Here is a 20,183-nt window from a genome sequence, read left to right as displayed (position 1 = left end):
TCCTTACCCATACCTGCAATAATTTTACGGATCTGGATCGGGTCCGGACCCGGACCGTTGACAGGCCTACTCATGGCACAATTAGGGTAAATAAATTGCTAAATTCTTTTAATTTATATTTTTATGAAAAAGAATGGATGGATTATTAATTTTGCATCAAAAATTCTATTGACTCTATGTGGTTTTTCTTGTGTTTCTTAAAAAATTTTTTTTTTAACACAATTAACTATTGTTGTTGGTAATGGTATGCACCAATAGACACTTAAAAGCCCGAAAACAGGAAGTCTTGAAAATTAATAAAGGGTAGAAACTATAGCCTATATGTATGATTCACACGATCAAGAATAAAACCAATGACTCAGAAAGACAAGAAGTTTGGCATAAAATTGAACTATATCCATTATTGCTATTTACTAGCTCTGCAATGCTGCTTTGCTTTCGTCTCCTACCTATTATCCCTGCTCTTTTCTCCTTTTATTTATGGCTATCGTGCATACCTAGCCTTCCCCATAACAGCTAGGCATGGCCTTTGAGTAGTTGTGCTGCAATAATCTGGAATTTCTTGCTCAACAAACTATAGCCATATCACTGGTCAATGATACACTTGTTTTTTTTTTTTTGGCTGTGATGGTTTTATATATCGGACTTTTCTTTGCTACTAGTTAAATTTCTTGCTTATTCAGAAATTAAAAAGAATAATTACATGTAACAAAATTGCCATTGTGGAAAGAAATTATTGTTTGCACAAATTCTTGTCCCATCTAAAGGGTGGGTTTCTTGTAAGCTTGGATGACGTCGTGTAACACCCAAAAGAGACCCGTAACAAAATGGCGCTGCATGAAAACCACAAAATATAACTTATTCCCAAAGGAAATTCGGTTTTAGTCATACAACATTTTTTTTAAACTACTTTGCCAACAGAAACTAAAATACATTTTTTTCTTATTGAAGCAATAAACTATCGACATATCATCTCATAGGATCAAATTTTGGGACTTTGCTCTGTGGCCTCGACATGGCTCCAAGATACTGAAAGAGTCAAGGGTTGGGAAAGGATTTCCCCTTGTTTTCAGCTGCCATAAATGGGGAAAAAAAAAGGGAATTTAGAATAAACATTTAATCTCATATTGCAGCCACAATTTAAATTGGGAGAAGTTAAGTTCATATTAGTAAAAGATCTCTTTACCTTGTTGAATCAACACAAAGCATCGCAAAATAGGATCCACAGGCAGGCCCATAGCTTCATAAATGGGATCATACAATGAAGTTATACGATACCTACAGCAGGAATTTTAGAGTTAATAATTAGTTGTTTTAACATGGAAAAAATAGAGATAAATGTAATACTAAATGTTATTATCATAGGCCATGCAAAATTTTGTCACCTTTTGTTAGGAAATGTACCAGCTGCAATTGGATCTTGTGTGGCTTGAGCTTGAAAAAACCCACTTCTTGGTCGATTCTCAGATGATTCCATGTGTTCGTCCTGAAATAAGTTTTGTTATATGGCAAATCAATTATTTTCAACGTGTATCCAAAAAGAAAGAATTTGATGTAATTCATTGGGTTCTTGTGCTTTAATTTTCACTTTTGGATTCTTGTCCTTTAAATTTTTTTTTTTTAGTGTAAACAGAAGGATTCGAACCTGAGAACTTCTGGATTCTTATCCTTCGAACTTATTCTAGTTTATGCCCTTAATTCAATTTGGCACTCCATAGAGGACAGAAACAACAATTAATTTACCCTTAAAGGCAACAATGGTAACAAGATCATACCTGTAGCAAAGAAGGAAATATACTTCTTTCATGAGAGCTATGCGATCCCCTTAACAAATCTGAAAATGTTTGAACGCCTGGTGACCTACGAGGGCCAAAAAAAAAAAAAAAACAAAAAAACAAAAGTTTCACTATATTCATTATAAAACCAAGATTTTGTGTTTGTTTCTTGAGTAACACCTATTTAAGGTAGAAGCTCAATAAGAGCTAACAATTAAAGATTTCAAACAATGTGAAACAAACAGGTCATGCAACATGTTATCTTGTATGGTTGATTTGCAGGTAAAAAGGAATTTTTGGCAATAATGTTGGCTTTACGTCGTTTTGTAATTTCTTGCTCTTGAAATCCAAATTAGGAAAACTTTTGATGAGTATAGTTTGGAAAATCTTTACAATTTTCTTTTTTTTTTTTCTTGCAACTTATGTAAATAATGACTAGAAACTATCTCAAATAAATTGGACTCTGATTATGTGCAGAATCAGATGAAATTTTGTATGTGAAGCAAACTAACAAAAGAAATAACATTAGCCTATTTGTAGAAAGTGGAACATTTTTTTTTCCTTTTTTGGGGTGTCATTTACAAACCACGAGAACGCATATATAATGCAGTAATAAAAAGGTTGTCGGTTCTTACCATTGTAGACCTGAAATTTCATTTGGCTTAACTTGGTTCTGAAATGGCCTGCTGACTTGGTTTGCATTGGATCCAAACCGCTGATGATTTGCATTCTGAAATATGCAAGAGTTACAAAAGTATGCTAATCTGCTCGACTCACAGAATCAAAATAATTCAACATCCGATTAAGCTTTGCGCAAGATGGTTAGTTTTCTGTCTGATCATTGGATACATTATATTGAATAAGCTTTACCATTTTTAAATGCTAATTAGCATGGTCTAACTTTTCCTCAACATGGTTTAATTTTTGTCAACAACTTCAGAAAAGAGATCCAGTTTGCAAGTATGTACTCCTTCAAGAAAAGGGTAGATCATCATAAGAACGTAATGCCATAGATGCATGGTAATGACTAAGGCCTAAATTTTTTTTTTGTTGGGGGGGGGGGAGTGTGTGTGTGTGTGTGTGTTTAAGCATGCAGTCATACACTTTTTTGATCAGCAGATGGAGAAGGAGCCAAGAACTGAAATGTTGGAACTATTGGTTCCTTTTGATCCTCTTGGGGAACAATTTCAGGATGAGAGTTGGACAAACTAAGTTCAACCCCTGCAGCTTTCCATCTACAAAATACCAAAAGCAATTAGAATCAAATACTAACAATTGTAGAATTCTTTAATTTTAGGATATGAAATTGGTTTCTGCATTAGCAATCTCCATATAGGAAAATACCCTTCTGGAAATGGATTCAGAGATGGAGTAGGATCATGATTCTTGGCATGCTTTTTGGTTTCTTTGGGTGAAGAGGATGACCCCTTTGGTATCCCTTGGTTCTTCTGGTCCTGTGAAATAAGTACTTCTTTTAAGTATCAAAATTAGAACAGTATATTTACCAACTCAAAAGGTATTCTGGCAAGCAAAAAAAAAAAAAAAAAAGATATATATCATCATCTGAGCATTTATTACTACTTGGGCAAGAATTAATTGTACCCCTTGGACTTGATAGATTTTAAGACAAAGAAAAGCTATTGTAAATTGAATTTCTTCTACCTTCTTTAATTAAAGAACCAGAGACCATACCTTATTTTGAGCTTTACACGTCCGTGCCCTCTTGGTAACCCTCTTAGGCATCTGGAAAATGGCCTTTGATAACCTTCCTAGACTTTTTTTTTTTTTTTTTTTAAATCTTGAATGACCAAAAACAAAAATGACACAAAGTGAGAATTTCAAAATTTATGTATAAAAAAAAACAGAATTACCTTCTAAACTAAACTGAAAATCAATGCAAGAAAATGAAACTTTGCAATAAAAGATGAAGGATTTTCTTTTGGAGATGGATGATGTGTGATCCATGATAGTGATTAAAAAAAATAATCTGCATTTTCTACGTACATAACCAAGAATATATCGTTATTCTGAGACTGAGAAAGTAACAATAATATTTTGGAAAGAAGATTTAGTAAACAGTATCATGGTGGGGTGGATACCAGCTTAAGCACACCCCCCAAATGCTTGAAAACGAGGACTTGGTTACGATTTCTGAAGAAGCTTTGATGGATATGAATTTATAGGACTAGTTTTCCAGCAAAAATTTTGCTGAAATGGAAATTAATAATGATAAATGATTAATATGGAATTCTGGTACGAAGAAAATACTGTGCATTAATTACATTTAATGAGAAGGATTCAAAAAAAGTGCAATCCATATCCAACTTATTTCATGGTTGAGGCATAGTTGGAAAGTCATTCAATGCTTCTTGGAAGTACTTGACTAAATTATGGCAATAGAGGAAACTTAATATTAGCATTTACTAGATGGAAAATAGAAGATAAACATTGTCAATTGCACTTATTATTCCTTAAGATTTGCAATAAATTGGCCTTATAATTTATTGCATCCTTATATGGACAAATGTAACTTTTGTTATAAATTATACTAATTAATTCTCATTTCCTGTGGTAATAATTTATTTCCTTTCGGGAATTTTTTGTAAATATGTTGCTTTTAGGTATAAATATTGAATGAATATTGCGCCTTATCTTTAGAAGGAAGGTTTTAATAGTATAGTATCCCTCCATTGTATCTGAATAATAAAAAGAATGAAAAAGTAAATATTACAGTGTTGTTTAATCTTAATTTTATACCTTACATGCTCTAAACTTTAATTGTAGTGAGAAAAATCAACAAGAGGTCCATAGCCATGGGACTAAGCACATTGTTAATCATAGGCTATACTTGTTTAAGAAAATTGATGGCTCTAATTGTACCAATTAAACAAAAATTCTGCACGTAATGTATGACCATGGCATAAGGAATTCAATTAATCACACTTTGCTCCCTTAAACTTTAGGGATATTCATACTTTACTATCCTCAATCTTAAAAGCATATAAACCCCACCCCTCCCCCCCCCCCCCCCCCCCCCCCCCCCCCCAAAAAAAAAAAAAACTAGTCAAGGTTTACAATGCATAAAAAGTAAGTGCAATGACATTAATGTCCTCTTATTTGTGAGATTATTTATAACTTACTATTATTTGTATTTTATTGCTAACAAATATATACTTTCTCTGTAATATCTACTATACAAAAAATATTAAATTGATAAAAACTAAAAAAAATTACATTTAGTTTTTTATGATAAAATTTTTTGTTGGACTAATGTTCACTTTTGCATATACTTTGTTCAGTTGATTGGAGTTTAAATCAAACAATAAGGACAAGAACCAAAGCAATAACAATAAATTTAGTCAGCAAAATTTTGAAAGAATAAGGTAATCTTAAACTTCTTATTCTTTAAAAAATAATCTTTATTATATTAGTTTATGAAGACTTAATATAACATCTTTTTATTTTTATTTATCAAATTAGTACAACATTAAATACTTAACAAAAATTATTAAAAATGACTAATACGTCTTATTATTAAACTGAGAGGAGGAAAATAGAGATTAATCAAACTTCACCATTTTTTGCAAACGAAGGGCAATAATTATAAACTATAAATAATTCAACAACAAATGGGCAATATAGTCAGAACACTCACTTGTCGTTATGGAGTTTAGATTTTCAAGGTTGATTAGTCTTCATAGGTGGTGAAGTGTATATTTTTAAGGTTGACGGTGATAAGATGTGATTTTCTCAAAGATTAGGGGGCCAAAGTGTTATTAAAACCATAATAATTGGCCATATTTTCTTGACAAAAACGTACAAGCTGTGTGTATGTCTGTACATCCTGTGTAGCTCGACGTACAAAGTCATGGAAATCAAGCTTGAAAATTGATGACCGGCATTTGACATCTGGAATTTTGGGTGACAGATGAAAATTTGCGGAAGCAGGTTCTGTTTGATACCTTGTAGGATATGCATACAGGATATAACATGTGTGAAGTGATATAATATTTGTTAACATATTTAAATTATACATAATTCAGCATCTAAATACATATTCTTATTGAATATAGAATAATCTCGAACATCGAATCAACCCGAAGTTTTAAAAGTATATTTATATCAGATGTTTCGAACGTATCTAATACATCTGAATATACATTCACACTCCTCTTACATTTGGACACGTTCTCAAATTAATTTCACTTTCCCCTCGAACATGTAAAAACTACAGCATATTTGTATTCAAAACCAGTCATCTACGTTCAATGCTGTCTAAATTAAACCTGCATATTTTAGGCAGAATAAAAGGTTATATCCAGCAGGGAATCCAACTTCACAATTCAACCAACAAGAAAATATTTTCTTAAGATTTCCTTCCCTTTTGGGGTAGTGGAATTGGGGTATAGAAGATGCCCTTTTAAGGGAGAACAGAAAAAAGATAATTCCACGAGTGCGTTCAAGAATTTATCATTTACGTGTTACTTTCACATTTATTTTTACTCGTTTTTCGCTTTCCAAATAAAAATCTTCTCTGAAATGTTGATTTTATCACTAACAAAAATCGCAAATACATTATACAGACGAGGAAGAGTTTGAGTTGGATAGTAAGGTGAGAGAGATTGTGAATAGGTGGTGTGTTTGGCTTAGGTTTTATCCCGAAATAAAACCCAAACCCAACGAGTGGTCCTGAATAAAAAACCTTTCACTCATCTCCAAAAAAAAAAAGGATACATTGTTCGGATGAAATAGATAATTATTTCCCAATTATATTGTGAAAAATCTAAATGACGACACAGGGATCTGCTTAACATATTCCTTTGTCGTACTGGCAACCTATGTTTCTTACTTTTTGTTTCCACAAACGATAACAGTTATATATATGATTATCCTTTGACAATACAAGATTTAAATACAAAAAGGGGCTACTACCCTCATTTCCTTCCTCACTAAATCCATCAGCCAAACTAGGAAATCTTGTTCCCATTCAATATCATGCACTAGCTTGACAGCAAATTGAGTTAGAGCATGGCTGATTTCATTTTCTGTTCTAGGTATAAACACAAACCTACAACTTTCAAAATGTGTTGTAAAATCCTGCACATCTTCCAGAATAGTTGCAATGCTAACTTCATACTCATTGCTTCTATTTATCTGGTCTATTACTGATTTGCTATCCGAATGGATTATAATTTTAGTCCATCCTACCTGTTTAGCCATCAGCATTGCATTCCTAATTGCCAGAGCCTCTTCCTTACTTGGTTCCCCCTTATATTGGTTGACTATTGGTTTTGCTTTCATGATCTTTCCGTTCCAATTTCTTGCAACAATTCCTTGACCCGTCCTTATCATTTTTGCTGATATCGCAGCATCTGTGAACAGGCAAACCTCATCTTCCCTTGCTGTTTCTCTTCGTGTCTGATGCTCACTGATGATGGCAATTGCACTCTTCTCCTTTTCTTCCTCCCTTGCCTGCTCATATTCCATCCATTCCTCTTGTGCTTTTGAGATAATTTTGGGTGGGTTCTGGTATTCATTTTCAAAGACTCTTCTGTTTCGTGCTTTCTAGATTTGCCAAAAAATATTGATGGTGAAGCTCACTCTGTCAGGTCCAAAGTCCTTTGAAGTAGATTGAGTAGCTTTTTCCCACCATATCCATAGATTATGCTGTTTGTCCTCTAATCCATCCCACCTTACCGGTGCCATTTTCCAAACATCTATCGCATTCACACAATAAAAGAGTAAATGTTCGATGGTTTCTATTCCTTCTCCGCAGCAGCTACACCTTCCCTCTCCTTTTCCTATCCTTTTAAAAATTACTTCATTGGTTGGTAAACAATTTTGCAAACATTTCCACATGAAGTGTTTCAGCTTGGCCTTTACCTTTTGGTGCCATAGATTCTTCCATTTGGCAACCTATGTTTCTTATTGCCCACACTTCCATTAGCTTCTTTAACGAGATGAAATGAACCAAATAAACCATCAAGAAGACACTCTCAAAGGATAAAACATTGCATTTACTTGTACGTACGCAGATGCAAGAAGGCATTTCCCTACGGGCTGCGAAGCAATGTGGTCGTGCAGTAATCAATTGCCATTCTTTAGAAAAACAGAAACTGTGATCTACCAATCTTCGTGTCCGCCCTGCACAACATTTTATGGAAGCACCAAACAACAAATACATTCAAGAAAGTACAATTCATATTTCAACCATCTTTAGTCATTAGACAAGGGAATCAGCCATCAATGTCTAACAATATGAGCAAACAAAAGTACCTCCTCATAATCATCACAAGGCAATAAACTACAAAAGGGTCATAAGAGCTCATTGATGTATAAGTAATATCTCTATTATTTCTCCAAACGGTGAGCAGTAATAAAGTCATCATAGTCGCAGATAGTAAAATATTGTATTAGAGCATGAAGGGCACCAATCGGGGTTAAAGGGTGGGTGTGGCAGCAGACGGGAAGGAAGACAAGATACAAGGATCACAACTTTCAAGCAGCAGAGTTGGACAAGCGAGATGTAACTACTTTCCAGAGCTTGACCCACTCCACCATTGCTTCAGAGGCCCGAGCAAACACAGGATCCAAAGGCTCCAGTCGCTCCTTCACTGCTGCAGCCATCTCAATGACACAATCTTCTGCTGTAACTGCTCCTTGAGACAATCTCATCGATTGAAAGAACGGAACCACTTCTTCCATAAGCTTTACTCCCTCCCACTCTTTCTTCAAACTCTCAACTGCGTTTCCTCGTTCATTTCTCCAAACATATGGAAGCCCACTTTTCACACCATATCCCAAATGATCACATATTACCTTTACACACATCCCACTCCATATATCTTCCACTGTTTCCCATCTGAATTTTCCTTCCTTTGCCAACCTGAAAGCTGGGACCATAGCTGGTCCAACTAACTCACGATCAAAACCTATGTTGATTCCACTTACGGGTAACATTGCCCTTGCTGGAACTGTGAGAACAGCGTCAACAAATCTAGAATTCCTCTGCCCTGGCTTGAGGGCCTGTGTGGGAGCATCATAGTCTGCTAAGTTAAGCCAAAGTCCACATGATAGACCACATTGAACCCCACTTCGCAAGCTGAACGGGTATCCACGGACAAAATCTGTTCCTTTGCGAAAAGGATCATAAAGTGTATTGAAGAAAAAAGGAGTGGCAGGTGTCATAAGGTTGGTGATATGCTGTGCAACTGCATCTATCAATTCACCCTTATCATCCTTAGCTGGGATGCAGTCATCATCAATCGAAATTATGTATTTTTTGTGGGACACAAGATAGCCAAAATACCGACATGAATAGCCGGAGAAAACAACAGAACTTGAAGAAGACCCAACAACGCTCTCTATATCGGACTTCATATAAACATCAAAACTAAATCCTCCAGGAATTTTAAGGTCTCCTTTGAGGTCAGGATCCTGGACAATTATCAGGTGGAACCGAGAAAAGACTGCTCTCCAATCTTCCATAAATGAAGTAAGATCTAAGTGGAGAGCGCCTATCACAATGTCCACCTCATCATCTCTAATGTTGACTTGAGCCATCTTATGGGAGTTTAAAGCAGCAGCAGAAAAAGATTTTGTTCTCTCGAGTATAGCTAGCTATTTCAAGTCAAGTATGATGAGCGTGCTTTAGGAATGCCAGATAGCGTCAAAATTTCTCAGAGCATCCTGATTGACATGAAAAGTCAGACACAGCAAGTTGATTTTGTATAGAACATTTATATATTTAATGACTTACTGGTGGGAAGTACAGGAGTTAGAATAAGTTGAATATTAAGTTCACTGATCAAAGAAAGTATCTCGTCTTTGCCAGTAGCCACAAACAGTTTCAAGATCTTCTCAGTTAGTTTCCCTGCTCTTAAAGTTCTCTGCCAATTAAAATCATCATCAGTAGAAGGATATTAAAAATCAAACTCATGAGTTGGAATCATCTAAACAGCTCACACAAGAGCTACCGTAAAAATACATCTGAAAATCTAGATGATTAATTTGCTTCAATGGTTTCAGTGCTCCAGTCATCCCTTAATAAGGATTAACAATGAACATTCAAGAGAAGACTTTACTGAAAATGAAAAGAAAAATAGACAACCATTGTGCAAATGAAAACAATATTTCAAATCAACTTGAACCCAGTAAATGACAGACCTGCCAATTTCAATTCTGCTTTCTATTTGAGCATTTGGAAGTTGGAACGTAGGTAAGAACATCAGAACCAGCATAACAAACTTCAAGGTAATTGAGTAATTAGCAAATTATATTTATTTTGTTGATGTACAAGATAGGAAGAGGCAGACAATTATCAACTTTCAACCCACAGAAAACCAAAACAGAGCAAAAGAGTGGGTTATAAAGAAGCTTAATGAACAACGGGGGCACCTAAGTCGCATCAAGCCATCCTAACAGGCATTCATTGAACTTGCCCCAAGCTTTATTCAACTGAGTTCAAAAATAAATGATTCTAAGGCCTAAAATTTAGCTCAAACCTTAAAAAATACAACACAACCAAGAGACATCCATTTTTATGCAACAATAGTAGAAAGAAGAAACAAATGGCACCATATTTAAAATTACCACAAGACTTAGTTAGCAGACTTTCTAAGTCAACAATATAACAAAAGAAGCCATAGAAAAACATCATTCAGATTAAGGTTATCCAAACACAACAATGAGCAGCCTTCTCAAAAGTGGCTACCTTCAAGCCATTACTAATTCTCATCCTTAGATTATGCAAAAACCCACGCCAACCATTCACATTTTGTAACTACAGCTTTCTTACCCACTTCAAACAATTTGAACCAAAATGTCGTAAAAGATGAAAAAACTAAAAATAACCATTTGCAATCCTGCATCTTTTACTGATTAACGCTCAGAACTAAAACTTGTTCTACAGCTTTTCGACAATTCGTCACTCCAAAAAATAACATTTCCTTTTTCTTTTCAATCTTTGAATTTATCCATATCTACTTTAGATGACAACTTCCAAATTTTTTTTTTCTAGTAAATCATGTAGCACAAACATAAATTGCAACAAGAAAGTTAGAGCAACAGTATATGCCACTTGAATCACATCTCAAACTAATCAAATATTCATCCAATCCACTAGAGAACCGATCAGGGGATTCTCGATCGGCCATTTCTAAGGTTACTATTCCCTTGGCCCTTATAAAACTTCTTCAATCTTTAAACCAGCAATGTATCTAATTAACATCTGATTCAAACTAATTGCAAAAAAGGAAACACATCGAATAGTACAGAGAACAAAAAGTTACTATTACTGAAGGCTACACAGTAAAAAGATCGCAGATCCCATCAAGGGCAAGTTAGACAAAGTACAACGGAACCCATCAAGGAAAATATCAAGAACCCGCGTGAAAACCAAAATCAATCCAGAACCCAGAAAATATCAACACAAAAATAATGACAATAATCAAGAGAAATTGGTAGAAAAGAAATTGGGAGGTAGGGGCGAGAAGAACAGTACTAACCAGAAAGAGTTCAAGGAGAACGTGGTCAGGCAAAAAGGAGAGATCGGAGATGTGGGAAAGGTTAAGAAGAGCTATATCTATAGTTAGCGAAAGTAAAGTAGGCGGCTTTCTCATTCAATTCACAATTTCCCCAAATTACAAGTGACAGGAGTAGTTAATAAATATATGAAGAATAATTCTGTTGTGATCCACTCCCATTCATATCTTTCGCCGACTCTTACTCTGTCTCTCACTCTCCTGCTTCTCTTTTTCCTTTCTAAATATATATACATATATATATATATATATATATATATGTGTGCGCGCGCGCGCGTAGCTATATGGAGTCAACGCGCAGAAGTTGATTCTGTAAGGATAGGGGATTCCGTCTCTTCTCCGCCGAGGCCTTGAGCCTTTGCCCTTTACTCATCCCGCCAGTTTTCTCCTCATGACAGTTGTGTTTTTTTTTTCTTTAAGGACAACAGAAAATGGAGAAAAGAAATTTGTATTTTCTGAAGTTTTTGTAAAAATACATATTGATTTAATATATACAAAGTAAAAGAATGAACGAAAGATGCGTTTATAGAAAATATAAAAAATTTTGGAGAAAAATTGGTTTTTTAAGGGAGATTTTGGCCTTAGGGTCTGTTTGATAATATAAAAAGTGCTGAATCTGAACTTTTTCAGACATTCAAATGTTTTGAGTGTTTGATAAATAAAAATTTATTTGCTGAATTTGTTAAGTAGTACTGAACTTGTGTGTGTTTTTTTCAATACAAGAATCCTAACTAATTGCTTAATTCTAATAAGAATTAATGGAATTACTTCAATTACCTTATATTATCTACCAAATCTACCCTTATTTATTAATTATGTTCAAAATTCTTATATAATTAAACAACCTAATATTCTCTATCTAATGATTTTCTATTTCTCTTTTCTCCCTTTTGAATGACTTTCACTTCTTTTCCATACTCCTCATATAATATAATTCATGTTTTATATTAATTTGATTTAAAAATAAATATTGTTATTTTCATACCTAACATTTTTAGCTAATTAAATCATAGGTTCTATTTCTTTTTTGGATGAAAAGAAATAAGGGTAAAATTGTCAAATTTAACTTATTAAGCATTCAGTTATAAATGTTTATCAAACAATATAAATAGGTTTAGCATTAAAATCCAGACATTCATATATTTCTTTTCAGTGCGTAAAATTCAACAAATTAATTGTTTCAGATTCAGATTTCAAAATTCAGAATTCAGATTCAGTTTTATCAAACGGAACCTTAGCATTTGGTGTATGCTTAGTCAAATCTCCACTTTTTTTCCCTTATTATTGGACAAGATTTGATGCCATGAGCAAAGAAATTAAACATTTTGTTAATAATAAAAAACTGAATTAGTATTACTAGATTAAACTACACTCATCACAAAGCAAGGCATGTAGAAAAACATAAGAGTCTCCTTCCCTCACTCCATTAAAGTCCATACGGAGCCATTTGTTGATGACACAAAAAAAAAGAAATGGAAAAGATAAAACAAAATTCTTCCGTTAACGGGAAAATTCTATCCAAGTTATTCGAAATGCTTATGGATGGGATTATGAACGAGATTTATTTTTGGAAAGATCAATCAAACTACTCGATATTCGAATCAAACTTCACTTTGTAAGAGTTCATTTGAACTTAATTTGCTAATTGGTTAAATCAAATTTAAATAGCGTTTTATATTCAATAAATTTTCAAAACTCAGCAAAACTCAGCTTGAATTTGGTTCGATTAGTATAAAATTAAATTTTATATGTAAAATTTCAAGCTATTTAAACTCGACTGAAGTCAGCTCGATAAAAGGCCAATTCGAATTCAATTCAGTAAATAAATAAATTAAATTTGAATAAAATTTTAAACTTATTAAAATAATCAAATAAGGTTCAACATTAGAGCGGCTAAACTCGAAGCATACTATTTCTAAATTCTAAAGTCAATGAAACGAGGCTCATAATTGGAAGGCAACCATATGGGGAGGCCACCGTAGAGAGAAGGCTTTTTTTTTTTATAAAATAAAATCAATGACCCTATAAAGTGAAGAAAAGCATATGACAAATATATGTTGAAATAAATTTATCATCCAGCATGAACCCGTTCTATTTGGTTTTAATTTTGAAAAAGTTGCATATGACAAATATATGTTGAATTTTACGAGGGCAGCTTAATTGGCATCAGCAGTAGTATTTTGCACCAAAAACTGGATGACTGTGCTTCAAGAAAGTTGATGATTGAGACCCTTAAACTGCCTAATGCCACAACAAGGAAAGAGCAGAACAATAATCTCCAAAAGCAGGACAAATAAAAGTTCTGTGACTCAAAAGAAAGGGAAAAAAAAAAGGTACAAATCACGAGAAGAAAGAAACCACAAAAACTCTCCAGGAACACTACAGCAGTAGAGGATTCTACTTGACTCCTACAATAGACATGAGAAAGTGAAGTTTATCCTCAGCTTCTCTGAGGTCACAGGGCTTGTCAAAAGATGATGGTGGTTCAACCCCAGTGAAGATGTATAAAGCCTTCAGTTCCTCCATGCAGGATGACTGAGGGGCTGCTTTGTATCCAACTATCATTCGCATTGCATTTATCTGCTCCCACATCTTCCCCTCCCTGGCAGAAATCTACGCAAAAGTAGATTGCATCAAGCACATTAGCAGGAGGAGCAGAAAATGCAGCAATTTCCTAAATTGCAATTTAACCTTGATGACAGTGGAGACAAGATCTCATGTCAAACTACTGACCTCATTCGAAGAAATTGGAGCCTCCTCCTTGGATTTGGGAAACACCTGCAGTTGATTCTCCACAAAATCCAAGTTTTTTTCTTTAGCACCCTTTTCTGGAGAAAAAAAATATAAAGAATCAAACCGCAGAATGGGAAGTAAGACCAGCTAAAGCATGTAGTGACATTCTAAAAGTCACATTACAATCAAAGAACAATCACTTACCAGCAGTTTCTCTCGTTTCTGTATTTGATTCAATTGCATTGACCTCCTTTTCATCAGAAACATTAGAGTCCACTCTGCTTCCTTGAGTGACTGCTCCAGGTTTCAGTTCCACCTCCTCAGTTTTGCAGCTTTCTGCAGCACGGTTGCCATTGGCTAATGTTCCTTGATCGCCAATCAGCCTGTGAGATGCCAAGCCACTGCTTCTATCATCTACATCTACCTTTTCTGTACTTGAACCTTCACCTGTTGCTTCTGCGCACCCCCTATTAGCATCTGCAATTGTCTTCTCTCCTTTCTCACTGAATTGTTTGTTAAATTTCTCATTCATCTCTATTGTAGTTTTCCCGTGATTGTGTTCTTTTTTCCCTCCAACTCCATGCGATTTCTTCCCGTGATGCTTGTTCTTCTTCTTATTTTTCTTGACAGATTCACCAATGTCACCCTTATCGCAGATCTTTTCCAGCAAACCTGTAGTTCCCTGCCTTAATGCCTTGTCTTCATCATTTCTGGTCACCATTTCCACACTTTTAATCTCACTCCTAGTTCCTCTAGCGATTATAACTACTTCATCTGTCTTTGTAACATCGTCAGCATTTTTCTTCTCTGGCACAGTTACAACCACGACTCTCTTTGTCTCAGCTGATGGCTTCTCATCTTTTTGTTCTTCAATCAAAGGTTCTTTGTCCATTTTCTCCACACCTTCAATTTTAACATCTTGCCCTCCAAGCGACCGCTCATCCTCCCCTTCCAAGTATTCACCAACATCTTCTTCATACCCCTTCTCTTTAAAACTTTCATCTTTGTAAAGTTTTTCTTCCCTGAGCTCTTCATGCACCTCTACGTGTTGCTCTTTCTTTCCATCCTCCCCAAATTCAGTTCTCATTTCAACTTCTTTTGGATCAGCTATTTGCTTTTCCAACTCTTCTTCCGGAAGAAATTCTCCACCAAACTCTGACTCTTCTTTTTCTGCTTTATCCAAAAGCCCAGTTTCAATCTCCAACTCCGGAGATGATGCTGGCATTGGCAAGAACTTATTCATGAGCTTCTCAGTGCAGGCATAACTAGCGACAACAACCCCAGCAGGGACTGAAACGGCGAATCCAACAGCAGACACAACCACAAGGGGAGGAAGAACCACCGGTGCAGACGAGATCACAACACCTGTAATCAGAATCGTTTTCCCTAATTGCAGTCCTTTGCTCAAAATCCAACTGGCCTTACTTTTACATTCTTCTTCTCCTGGAGAAGTACAGTATCCCTTTACCTCCCCCTCCTCTCCAGAATCATCCATCCTACATATTTACCATACTAACATATATTAAACGTAACTTAAACAAAATTCTTAACTTAAACGTAGGTACCTAAATTTGTAAAAATATTAATTAAGTACTTATTCAGAGAAGATAACTTTAATACAACAAGGGTCTTCCAGAGAAGGGAAAAGATTTACTATTTCAACTCATTCATGCAGAAATCCTAAACAATGAGAAAGCATCAAAGAAACAGAGAGACTGCAGAGAAGAAGAGCTAGCCCTTTTATTGTTCTCAAGAACCACAAACAAATGGATGCAAGGAAGCGTCCAAAGCCATTTGTTACGTTTAAAAAGCAATGCTCTTTTTATCAATTGACAAAAAACCAAGCAAAAGAATTTCTGGAAAATATTAAAATCTAGCTGGATGAACGAAACGAAGAAAAAGAACAAAACCAATGAAAGGGCTCCATTGCAAACGAAAAACTAACCAGAAAAGGCATAAAGAAACAATGAAACAGGGCGCAAAAAAAAAAAAAGAGTGAATATAGCATTACCCGATGATGCCTATTATGCTCCTACCAGTTCAACCTGCGGCTGATGAAGAAAGTAGAGATGGTTTTATGAGGGTTTGGGGGATAAACTTTTATACTCCTCCTAGAAGGGTAAAAGCTGAGAAGGGAGGAATCACCTATCAGCAATGACACGCGGTGGATAGATGGGATGGAATGGGCAGTTTGCTGTAGAGATGAGGAGGAGGCATGCGTCAATTTATGAGACGTCAGAAACTGCATGCACAATCACACCTTGCCAGTTGCGCCCAAATGAAACCAATCCTACAATAAAATAACACCCCATAGAATACATAGCAATCTAAACACAACCTTGTGAGAGTGAAATTTCGCTGTGCCGCAGGAGGACCATTTTACGCATCTCAAGGTGGCTGCAGAGAGTCACTGCGCCAAATTATAGAAACCCCATTAATCTGGTAAAAATATATAAAAATCTAGAGACACTTTTTGTTATATGGTTTAGCTAGATGTCGTAAGCCTGCCTTTGACTAAGGGTGCATTTGACTCGAGTCGAGTTTAAATAATGCACTACTTGAAAAAGACTTAAGATAAAATAAATGTGCTCAAATTCATTGAGATTTTAGAAGTCGAGTTTGAGTTCGAACTCAATTTTAGTTTATCTTAATTGAACTCGAACTCGATCTTGAGTTTAATAAAATCTAATCGAATCAAATTAAGTTCAATTAAGCCTATTCGAGTTTAATCGATTCCATTCCAGTTAATCAAATTCACGTAATAAAAATTAATATTTTACATATAATTTTGAATAAAAGATATTATTGACATTTTACAATAATAAATAAAAAAAAATATTATAAAAAGATTAATTAGATTTGTTAAGCCTTCGAATACAAAATATTAGAACTCAAACTCGACTCATGAGTTCAAACGACTAACTCGAACTTGAGCTCAAGCTTTGTCAAAACGAGCTCAAGTCGACGACCTATTGACCGAGTAGCTCGTGAGTTCGAGTTGAGCTACTTGATTTAGCATCGCCCTTGCGGCTTTGCGGTAAATTGTAAAGTTTTTTTTTTTTTTTTTTAATCTCGGGATAAAAGCACTCAGCAAATCCTATGAAAGTAGCAACATACTGTTTAGGAGTGTGATTCTTTCCATTGAGAAAGGCAATTATTCTTGCACTACGTTCAAATTCTAAACCTGATGGGACCAAACTGCTGCATGGCAAACAATTTGCTCCAAGCTCTACGATTGATTATTCAAGATGAGATTTTGTTTGAGCTATTTTGAGTTCAAATTTCCATGGTCTGTAGGACTAGATAAGTTGCAGGGCCCTTGTCATTGAAAGCCAATTTGATTTTCTTTTTAGAAGCCAATTTTTTATGGGTATTAGAGCAGAGTAGGATATTTGATCTCAATCACTGGAGTTTTACCTTTCATCATCCCTGTATTTTTTCTTTCGTCATAATACACATTTCTTTTACTGAAATAAGTTCAACAGCTATTATTTACACTAGAAAAGGGTAAGCAATTGCTTTGGGAGTTGTCCAAATCCATTCAATGAACATCATCGTTGTGCCTTACGAAGTATGAAATATCCCAGAAGAATACAGACTAAACGACTTTGGACTTAAATATTAGCTTACCAACTGAAAAGATGAGAGATCTCAAATCGGCCAACTGGGAAATTAGATATGATTCTGCTTATACCATATTAGCTTCCCTTATTCTAGCACTAATACTCCACTCAAGTTCTTGGTAATCCAAGAAACCAATATTGTTTTTTAAAGAAATAAACAACAACAACAACGTAATTATAGTACTGTTATCAAATGGCGAGGTAAACAATGGCTATTATGACCAATCTAATCGCCATAAGCAGCAATGTTGTCCATTATCTCAGCAACAGTCTCTTTAGACTCCCTCAGCAACCTGATGCTTCCATTCAATCTGTCACGTTTATCAGCAACAGATGGAGATTCCTCCAACATCCGCTCCAATCCACCCCCGTGAGGTCCCATTAACTCATTCACCATTTCGGTTTCCAAGTCTTTGTTCACCAGATTTTGGCTGCTGAAGAGTAAATGCAAAGCCATGCTATCAACCAACCTCCTCAGGACAATCTTCCAATAAGCAGTCATCCTCATTTTCAGATCAAAAGCTTGTTGTGCAACGACCAGATGATTTCTCAGATGCCCGACTTCAACCACACCAATTCCATCAATCTCTAGAGTGGTTGATTTCTTACGATCATTCATAATGATCATGAACATGTCCTGGCTTTTCATCAAATCATGCCAGGTTGCAGCGTACTCAGGATTGCAAGTATAATCAGTGAGTTTTTCCATTTCGATAATCTGCAATACCCAATCAACTGACTGCTCCCTTTTCTTGGAAACAAGACTTTGGGCAGCTCTTCTGATTGAAGGTTGAAGTTGTGGGTAGTTTTCAGAGTGCGTCATCAAGACAGGAACTAACACCCCTTGTAAGTACTCCCAAAACTTGTTCACAAACTCATCTGGTGTAGCAGAAACGGCCCTGACCTTTTTTTGCAGTGAGATGAGAAAAACACTACGAGGAAGGAAATTAGGTAAGTTTATACCTTTAGCTTCCTCCAGGATGCTAATCTCTTCCACCAAGAAGGTCTGCTTTTGTTCACTTTGGATAGAGATGGACTGCAAATTCTCAGAGTAAGCGCTCAGCATCTCTGCCAGTCTAGCAGTACAATGCATTTCCTTTTCATCTGGATACTCATCGAATTCCCCTCTGATAAATATTTTCCTCAGGGACTCTTTGGCAGAAGATATGATACGCATAAAAGCAGTGACTGCTTCAGGAACCGATTTCAACTGTAGTGGCAACTTGTTCAGCTCTGCAACACTTGCAGTTAGCTTGTCATTGATCTTTCTCACAATATCTGGCAAGCATTTTGAAATTATGGTTGCCTGAATTTGCACCAGTTTCTGGGCTAAAACAGGAATGCCAACGATAGACTTGTGGATCTTGGACAGCAACGGATGTGTTTCAAAAAGCATAGCTTCTACAGCTCGAGCTTCCTCGTATGATTCATCGCCAATTCGATTTCTCACACAGACGTATCCAAGTCCAATATTCACATCATCAGCCGTTACCTTCTCGAGCAAGCCTTCAGGGGATTTGTCGGCCTTTGTGACAACTGCCAGAGTTCTTTCGCCTGTTTTGTCGACTTTTTGGGACATCCGAATTGATTCACAAGTCGAAAAATCAACAGTAGCTGATAAAACATTGAGTATTATGCTTTCTTCTGGCTTGATATACTCCATGATAATTGCCGATATTTGCTCGTAGATGTCTTCCGGCTGCCCATGAACTGGAACTCTAGTAATCCCAGGTAAATCTACCATAGTAAGATCAGGGACACCATTTTTTTTAACAGTCAAAGTCAAGGGAACATTTGATATTCCCTTACTTTTGCCAGCAATCTCATCAGTTGCAACCCTGATGGCCTCAGCAATATGGACCTCATCGGTTGGAACAATTGTTCCGTTGAACTCCAAGCTCAGCTCTGGCACGGGACTGGGATGACTTTGCAGCCTCATAATCAAGGGAACCCTTGTGCATATCCCTTGTCCCCTAGGCAGGCTAATTCCAGCCAAGGACTCTAGAACGCTGGACTTACCTGAAGATTGATCTCCAACAACAACAATTGTTGGAAGCTGGATTCCTTCTTGCATGACTTTAAGGTTTCGTAGCCTGTCTACGCAGTCCAGTAATGGCCTAATGCGTTCATTATAGGATGATACGATGGGGGCTTGGATTGCTAGTGGATCTATATGATCATGAGCAGCTTCAATGAGGGCTTTGGTGATTTCTTCAGAAACAAAATCGGAGTCATTGATTACTGCACCCATGTTTCTTGTGGCCGTTGGTATTCAGAGTTTCTACTATAATGTCGCAGGTAAGGATATCGGGAACTCGGGAGGGAGAAAGGTGATGATAGAGCAAGAGATTTTCAGGTTTGGTGACAGCAAATGTGGATTTGTGGATGAATTTATAGGTGATTTCTGATCTGATGTTGATCTCAGCACTCTCTCTTTTCTCGCATACTTCTTTTTCTTTTCCTTTTGGTACTGCTTTTGTTGGGACAACAGCATAGTTGCACGAAATTTA

The 20,183-nt window shown here is 35.9% G+C and overlaps 4 protein-coding genes across 6 annotated transcripts; all 4 read right to left on the bottom strand.

Moving 5' to 3' along the window:
• Positions 1-843: 843 nt before the first annotated feature.
• LOC113709509 (uncharacterized) lies at positions 844-3,566 on the bottom strand. Its single transcript, XM_072064472.1, has 8 exons — positions 3,468-3,566; positions 3,120-3,229; positions 2,878-3,010; positions 2,411-2,505; positions 1,776-1,860; positions 1,386-1,486; positions 1,187-1,278; positions 844-1,073 (listed from the first exon to the last, which is right to left on the bottom strand). Exons 1-8 carry the CDS (start codon positions 3,516-3,518, stop codon positions 1,039-1,041), a joined length of 702 nt encoding a protein of 233 aa, XP_071920573.1. The 5' UTR covers positions 3,519-3,566; the 3' UTR covers positions 844-1,038.
• A 4,392-nt stretch (positions 3,567-7,958) lies between these two features.
• LOC113710214 (probable UDP-arabinopyranose mutase 5) lies at positions 7,959-11,716 on the bottom strand. Of its 3 annotated transcripts, XM_072064471.1 has the most exons (3): positions 11,282-11,716; positions 9,535-9,664; positions 7,959-9,328 (listed from the first exon to the last, which is right to left on the bottom strand). In XM_072064471.1, the coding sequence occupies exons 1-3, from the start codon at positions 11,393-11,395 to the stop codon at positions 8,274-8,276; spliced, it is 1,299 nt and encodes a 432-aa protein (XP_071920572.1). In that variant the 5' UTR covers positions 11,396-11,716; the 3' UTR covers positions 7,959-8,273. The 3 variants fall into 3 exon arrangements, with proteins under 3 accessions (XP_071920572.1, XP_071920571.1, XP_071920570.1); XM_072064470.1 differs by lacking the exon at positions 9,535-9,664 and having other exon boundaries at positions 7,959-9,464; positions 11,282-11,714; XM_072064469.1 differs by lacking the exon at positions 11,282-11,716 and having other exon boundaries at positions 7,959-9,464.
• Positions 11,717-13,523: 1,807 nt separating this feature from the next.
• Positions 13,524-16,248, bottom strand: LOC113709618 (uncharacterized). The gene is made up of 4 exons (XM_027232413.2): positions 16,062-16,248; positions 14,255-15,546; positions 14,051-14,145; positions 13,524-13,930 (listed from the first exon to the last, which is right to left on the bottom strand). The coding sequence occupies exons 2-4, from the start codon at positions 15,543-15,545 to the stop codon at positions 13,715-13,717; spliced, it is 1,602 nt and encodes a 533-aa protein (XP_027088214.2). The 5' UTR covers position 15,546; positions 16,062-16,248; the 3' UTR covers positions 13,524-13,714.
• Positions 16,249-17,642: 1,394 nt separating this feature from the next.
• Positions 17,643-20,183, bottom strand: LOC140014383 (dynamin-related protein 4C-like). The gene has a single exon (XM_072065191.1). The coding sequence runs from the start codon at positions 19,922-19,924 to the stop codon at positions 17,900-17,902; it is 2,025 nt and encodes a 674-aa protein (XP_071921292.1). The 5' UTR covers positions 19,925-20,183; the 3' UTR covers positions 17,643-17,899.

The sequence above is a fragment of the Coffea arabica genome, chromosome 9c (assembly GCF_036785885.1).
Source record: "Coffea arabica cultivar ET-39 chromosome 9c, Coffea Arabica ET-39 HiFi, whole genome shotgun sequence".
Taxonomy (NCBI): domain Eukaryota; kingdom Viridiplantae; phylum Streptophyta; class Magnoliopsida; order Gentianales; family Rubiaceae; genus Coffea; species Coffea arabica.
This window is presented reverse-complemented; position numbering and strand designations above follow the sequence as displayed.